Consider the following 8,282-nt stretch of genomic DNA (forward strand, 5'->3'; position numbering starts at 1 on the left):
AAATATATACCGCCATCCTTATTACCAAATTTGGGAACCGGTCCGGTCCCGGGCTTGACCTCAAGGATCAAATGACATTTTTATCTTAAAAATTATGAAGAATTAAACATATAATTTTTTTTCTAATGTATACATTGTTAACTAGTGAACATTAAGCAAACGCCCCCCCCCCCCCCAAATGGTTCAATGAGATGGGGCTGATATATATGACATGTAAATGAAGTGTCGTCTTGTACAGACTCATGACCAACCATTTCTGAGATGTATGGTTAATTGAATACCAAACATCAAAGTACACCAGTATTCACGGTCTAGCATTCAAATGCATATAATAGCAACTAACCTTTACTAGGATTAAAACCTATAATTTAAAAACATGTAATTGAGAAAAACAAATCAAAATTCTTAATAAAAGATGTTGGGTCCAAGGTTGGATGACTCCTTTTACCAAGTAGTATTTCTTTCATCAAATTATAATGTATTTAAAACATAATTGCTAGAAGAATCTAACATTTTTTCTTAAAAATGTTGGTCTGATTTAACCCCCTTGCTTGACACCTACTTTATATAACAGTTTTAATAATAACTACAATTTGAAAAATAAATTTAATATCAGAAATTATACAAATTATTTTAAATTCTTGAGTCGATTCCATTGGATTCATTTTTATAAAACGTACTTGTTGCCTACATTAATACTAAATTCTTTTGGATTTTCAGTCTTGAAAATTAAAATTAAAAAAAATTTATATTTAAGTACATGTCATATTCATTAAGCCTTGTTGTTTTCTGGGGCTTAAATTTTTATTTTTATATGAGAAATTGTTTACTTTAAGAAGTTACCCTAATTTTGTACAAGGTTATTCAACAAGGCAAAAAAAGTTATACAAAAAATTAAAAATGGTGTAAATTACCTGCCCCTTTTTTAATTTTGCCAAAAATTTTATGCTGTCAATGCCCCACATACAAAATTTTTTTTTAGTAATTTTTGAAAAATTTATCTTAGGCCAGATTGGAGATATTAATCATTATACATTCCATCAAATCATCAAATATATATATATATATATATATATATTTGATGTTATATATATATGTTATATATATAATGTTATATATATATATATATATATATATATATAACATTTTCAAAATAACTTCAGTAATCAAAATTTTTACAGATCACTGTACTTTCCCTTTACAGTTTTACTGCTGCAGCAGGAAGTAGAGCTATAGGGCAAAAAGTATACATTATGATGTAATCTTCTTTCTTTTTTTTTAATTATTCATATATACATTTCATTTATTAATTATTTTTATTTTCTCTTTGTTTCAGGTGAAGGTTGTGTTGAAAAGCCATTGAATACGTTATGGAAGAATTACAACTCCAGTTCAAAGCCAGACGTTCAAATGAAATTGACTGTTACACAGTCAGGTTTAAAGGCGGTGACAAAGGAACATGGTTTAACTGAATATTGGAGCCATAGAGTAACATATTGTGCCGCACCATCTGATTATCCCAGAGTATTTTGTTGGGTATATAGACACGAAGGACGTAAATTAAAACAAGAATTACGATGTCATGCAGTACTCTGTCGTAAAGAATCAACAGCTACTAGAATGGCAACACAATTAAGTTCTAGATTACAACAAGCATTAACTGAATTTAAAAGGGATAAATTAAGTAGACAAAATGCACGTTTATCGTTAGCGAATGCGGTTTATGATAATCCTTCTTTACCTCGACGTAAAATCTTATTATCTACAGGATCTCATAATTATCGACCACCTTTAGAAAGATCAAAATCTGCACCAAAATTAATGTCGATTGAAGAAAGTATAGAAGAAGATGAAGAATATGAAATTAGAAAATCTTTTAGAAGACCGCGACATCATAGTACTTGCGACAAACCTGATATTACTTCACCAAATAAAAGCGAGTTTTATCGTAAATCAATAGAACCAGATCATATAAACGGTGATAATAGTAGTATAAAAACCGACGAAACAATAGATACGATTATTGAAGAAGAATTACAAGAAGAAGTAATACAAAATCCTTTCGGTTTGGATTATATATTAGAAGAAAGGACATGGAAATCTGATGGTATGGTTAGTTTTGATGAAGATGAATTTACAACGGATAATGAAACAGAGGAAGAATGTTCAAGAATAGGAAGTATAAGCGATGATGAAAGTCAACTAGAATTAGCTTTAAGAATTGTTGAAGGATCGAGGAAAGTTGAAGATGATCCATTACCGACCGGTTACAGGGAAGATGATGATGATCATCATCATAATCATCATCAAACATTAACGACGACTGAAGATTTTGATCTTAATCTTCAGTCTCACTTCCATCATCATCATCAACATCATCTACACGATTGTCTTCATCAAGAAGAAGATTCGGAAGAAGTACCTGAAGTTATACAAAATACTAATAGCCTTGTAAGAAATAGAAAAAAATTATTTGAAGATTTACAAAAAGAACGTAACAATCAAATTAATTTCGACGATAAACCGTTAAAAAATACTACATTAATTCAACATAGAAGAAGAATTTTTGAACCGTATCATGTATTACATTTTTCAGAAACAAATAATCTTGATAAAGCGTATCTTGAACTTGAAGAAGATTCTACACCGAGTTTACAAAGTATATCGAGCAGTTCTGATACATCGTCAAAAGCAGATACTACGATAAGAGCAAAACCGCATTATGATTTAGATTCGTTATCAGAAGAAGATAGCGATGAAAGTGGTTATGTTGAAGCGATACCGCAAGAAGGTGCTGATGATAAAGAAAGAGACCTTCCACATCATCACTTGATGAAGACATGTGTATTAACAACGAAAACTGCTTGTGTACATGTTTGACAGATACCTAAATCTCCTTTGAATAAATAAAGGAGTAACTTTAATATTATGTTTATAAATTTTTTTAGATACCGCATTCTGGATGATAAGGTAATTTTATTTTCGTAGATTGAATAACTCATTATGGTTAATTGAGTTTTGGATTGTGGCCTTAGTTAAAAAATGATTTCTTTTTTATAACATAATCAGCATAAGATTATTTATAATTTTTTATTAAATAATTTAATAAAATTTTTTGTTAAAAAATCGTTTTCATTTACTGGAATGAATGAAAAATAATATTTTGTATACTTTAGAGATTATAAAATAATCATTGTTGAATAACTTAACATGATTTAGAAAGAATATTTAATTTTTTTTTCTTTTTCTTGTAAAACTTCTGTAATAATATTTATATATACTCATAAATTAATAAAATAATTTACTGTTTATTTAAAATATAGTATACTGATTTGAAGTAAAATTTTTATTTTCTATTTTATCTATATTTTTTTTTATTAATTTTTAGATAATTTACAACTTTTTATTACTCTAGTATTATCATTATCACCCGACTACATTTTTTAATAATTATATCTTTTTTATTTTTATTTTTTTCATATTTTATAAATAATTAAATTGAACCAAATTGTTTTTTTTTCTAATTTGTACAAAATGTAGATAATACAATAAAATCTGTTAAGCTTAAAATTAAATAAGTACCAAAAGAGGATATGCACTAAAATAATAATAATAAAATGAGGAAAAGAGTAAAATGCATAAAAATAATCTTTTGCGTTAATGTATTATGTCTGACAAATTGTATACTTCAAAAATTTTCTATCATAATATTTGGACCATTTATTTTTCACACAATCACATCTAATAATTCCAACTACATTAAACTGAAGAATTAATAAAAGTTGATTATTTATCTGGTGAGAAAAATATAATCTACGGTATGTTTAGGTTTATTATTCCTTCTACTTGGATGAATGAAAAGTTGGTTGATTATTTTCTTATGCCTAATAACAGTTAAGGATGGAAAAATGTTTAAAAGAAGTATGAACCTTTCTAAGACATGAAACCAATTATTATATTTTTTTGTTACTGGTTTGTATATTTTCTTATTCCTTTTTTGTTTTGTACTAAATTTTAACCCCGACCTGTTTACTTACTACAGCCTACATCATCAATTAAATGATTTATATATTTCATTCTTTGTTTTGTACAGTTTTAATCTTCTAAACACCTCTCCACTTTTAAGTGAACTAAACCTAGACATTTTAATACATTCTTCACCAACCTAATTCATCCTTTTACAAAATTCTGCCATAGGTTTCTTTCTTCTCCCATTTATCTTAATACTTCTTAATTCTATACTTTACTAGTTTATAAACCAGGGATTGCTAGGGTCATAATTTTTTCATAGTCTTATCCATTTCTTTTTTACAAAAATTATTAGCTTTCCACAACAAATATAAGTCTCCTTTGCATTTCTTCTTGTTGAATTTAACCATTAAAATTTAGCCTGTTTATTACCTTACATTAGTATGTTTGAATGAAAACGCACGGAGTTTGAAAAAAGAAAATGTATTTTAAACTTTCAAACCATATACAATACAATAACTTTATGCAACTATACAAATATGTACAATTTAATTTAATTTTTTAATTAATCCTGCTCTGAGCATCGAGAAATATGCTATAGACAGCCATACATTGTATATGAAGACACATACATACATGTACAAATGTATAATATACAAATAACTAATGCAACTACACAATATACATTCAAATAAACATAGCTTTCAAAATACAACACAACAGAATTCAAGGCTGCAAAGACAGATTAATACAATTTTGCCTGTAGACAACCTTTCCTTTTTGTTTCAAAATACAGTAATGTTAAAAAATAATTGAGAATGTTCTAGAATGTTCCAAATTGTTGTAGTTTTTTTTTTTGAAAGTTCTGCAAATTTTTAAAATGTAATAGTTTGAAAACATTCTAGAATATTCCCAAATGTTCCAGAATTTTAACCTTTTTATAATGTTTTAAATTATTCAACCCTTATCCTTATATCAGTTGTTGCAGTAAAGAAGTATAATACGCCAGTATTTTTGCTTAGTTAGTAAGTAATCATTTTCCCAATTTGATTGAAATTGCTCCTGTGGTTATTAGGAGATGTGGAACATACAATCAGTTTTACGTATTAAGATTTATCCATAATTTTAAACATTCTCCTGCAACACCATGTTTCAAAGGCCTTTACTATTTTTTCTTCTGTTTTTTTCTGTATTCCATGTTTCATTATTGTAAAATGCTTATACTCCACTCAAGTATTTTCAAGAATTCTTAGATCTATATTTGATTCCATCAAAGTTTTTTTTTTTATATATATAAAAACTCCTTGTTTGTGAATTTACTTTTTGAGGTCTGCATTATTTCTTTAATCCTTTTTAATGTTCTAATTTCCTAGAAAGAAAAATTCTGTTACTTCTGGTACATTATGCTCATCCAGTACAATATTTAATTTCTTATACTTTACTCTTTATAATTTATTACTTAATCTTTCATCTTATTCACTTTTTGTAAAACTGAATTTTTTTCTGTGTAATATATTTGTATGAGTCATCATTTCTTTTAACTTATTTTTTACTTTCTACCAAAAGAACAAATCTTAGTTTATTTTCTTTCCTTGATTAGTTTTACTCTATTCTTAAATTTAATCCTGAATTCTTATATTACTTCTATGAGAAACAATAATGGTATTTGTATCTTACACATTTTTAAATTACAGCTCACCTTTCTTCATAGTTTTATATAATTGCCCTTGATTCTTATTAAAAATATTATCAAAATAAAATGAAAAAACTATGATGTTATCCTGAGAAAAGATAATTCAATATTGTGACGGATTATAGTTAAGATTGATGTATTATCGATTGAGCTCCTATAGAAATGTTCGTTTTATTAAATGTTTTCTCTAACGACTATTCAGATTGTTCCTTTCATTATTAACTCTCTCACCATTTTCTTTAATCCTCGTGATAATTGTGACATATAATAACACAACATTCACTGTTGTTAAATATATTTCATTAGTATGATGATTACATATTAAAACAGAACTATACATTCAGTTGGTGTTACAGCATTAGCAATCAACACTCTTGTCTCTCTTGACCCACACATCTGTCAATCGATATTAATCAATATTTGTCACAGATCCATACTAATCAATACATGTTCTGTATTATTTCTCTTTCTTTCTGTGCCACAGGCAGAAGTTCCATTTTTTATTGTACAGTGGTGATGATAGTTTTAATTTAATTTAATTTTGTTAATTATTTTAATAAAAATTATTATGTTTTTAAAAATAATAATTTAATCTTATTCTGTAAATCTTAAAATTAAATTAAATATATTTGTTATGTTATAAAGTGAATATTTACCAATTTTTTGAAGTTTCAAACAATTGATTCGTTAACATAAGTGTCTATTTTTATTGTTTTCATATTAGCTGTTGTATCAAAAATATATAAACACAACAGTACAAACAATTTATTAATTCATGAAATAAAATTTAAGATATATTCTAATATTTTAAGTCTTACAGTGTTATAAAAATTAATCAAATCAAAAAAATTTATAAAATGTTATGTCAGCATTTTAAAATTTGTAATATTTCGTTTTGTTTTTGAGGAAATTATAATTGTTATACTTTTATTTTTTTTAAAAAGTCAATTATTTTTTATTCTGTAATTTCATGTACATTTAACCTTTTTTTTAAATTTTCAAGCCAGTTAAATATTTTACTTTAAGCAGTTTTTATGTTTTTTTTTTTATTGTTATAAAATACTTTTTTACATGAGGTCGTTGATCTCACTTTTACTTTGCATACTCTTGCAAATAATTTTTCATCATACAATCTTTTATAACTGTGGGAAAAAAAAACAATAATTCAGTTTCCCAAACACAAAACCATATTATTTTAGTCATCTATAAATAGATTTAAAATAAATATGTATACTACATTTGTGTGAAATTTCATGTATATGAGGGAATAAATATCCAAACTTATTCATTAAAAAAGAATAATTTAATTTGTACTTAATCTAATTAAATCCATAAGTTCAATAATCTGAACTTTCATATTATCCAGATCAATCTGTGTCAGTTGTCATCATACAGATTATCTGTCCTTAGGCAAGTCCCCTGCATTACATCTATCACCATTCTTTTCAATTTTCAGTTCTTCATAGTTTTTTCCTTTTACATCATTTATAATTTGTAGCCTTTCCCACTTTATCTTCTTTGCACCTTCTAGTGATATTTCAAGCAATGTTCTAATCAGCCATTCATGTTTTGTACAATCTCCTCTGTGTCTATATTTGAAATGCCTGCAGCATTTTTCTTTTTCTTTAATGACCATATTTTTTACCCACATAGAAGTACATTATAACATAAAATTTCAAAAGATATTTCCTCTTATTAAGTAATTGTTTTTTTTATTAAGTGCTTCATTAACCATTGAATTGATTTTGTTTTTACTTTGCCAATTTTTTTTAATTTATTACCTTAATATCTCTACCTACTTACTTTTTCAACTTTTCTTTTTTTTATGTAGATATTCATTGATTTATTATCTTCTGTCTCATTACGATTATTTTCTTAACATTCAATATTCTAATTAATGAAATCATTTGCTTATTTTCTGGTCTGTTGACTTCTTTTTAAACATATGTCATCTGTAACCTTTATACAATTATTTTCCTTTACCTTCCATTGATATCTTTATCCTTTATTTTAGAGGATTTTTAATTATATGTTCAAAAGATATAATAAATAAGTTTGGGGTTAGGCAGCAACCTTGCATTATTATTCATCCAAGATCAAATCATTCACTTTATATATCCTTTATTTTCATACGTGATTTTTGATTCGGGTATAATTTTTTAATTAATCTTCTTCTAATTGCTTAATTTATTATTTTGCTTTTTAATATTTTCATTAAATTATTCCATTTTAAATGGTCAGAGCATTTTCCATATCTGTAAAATGTACACTTACTCTTTTATTTTATTTTATTTTTTATTTATTATTACTTTTTTTTTTTACCAATAGTAAAATATTTTATTTAACCCGTTCAAATTTATTTTATAATTATTTTGTTCCTGAAATCACACAATTCTTCTATCACCATTTGCTTCATTTATTTTTATGATCAGAATTCATAGAACATTTTTTTTTTTAAATGTCAATTTAAAATAGAAATTAAGGCTAATAAAATTATAAAGTAATTCATTTTAAGTTTTTTTTTTTTTGTTATTGTAAAATTTCTTTATTAATAGAGAATGTTTTTTGTGGATAGTTTATAAATTTTATCATCTATTGAAAAAATAATTTAATTCAAAAA

The 8,282-nt window shown here is 25.6% G+C and overlaps 1 protein-coding gene across 1 annotated transcript in view; it reads left to right on the forward strand.

Moving 5' to 3' along the window:
* The window catches only part of LOC142333093 (uncharacterized), a 290,317-nt gene extending 287,294 nt beyond the window's left edge, over window positions 1-3,023 (forward strand). Inside the window, exon 2 of the mRNA XM_075379937.1 lies at window positions 1,337-3,023. Coding sequence (XP_075236052.1) covers window positions 1,337-2,880 — 1,544 coding nt within the window. The 3' untranslated portion in view covers window positions 2,881-3,023. The remainder of the gene's footprint in view (window positions 1-1,336) is intronic.
* The last annotated feature ends 5,259 nt before the right edge of the window (window positions 3,024-8,282 follow it).

Source organism: Lycorma delicatula, chromosome 12, assembly GCF_047948215.1.
Source record: "Lycorma delicatula isolate Av1 chromosome 12, ASM4794821v1, whole genome shotgun sequence".
In the NCBI taxonomy this organism is placed as follows: Eukaryota; Metazoa; Arthropoda; class Insecta; order Hemiptera; family Fulgoridae; genus Lycorma; species Lycorma delicatula.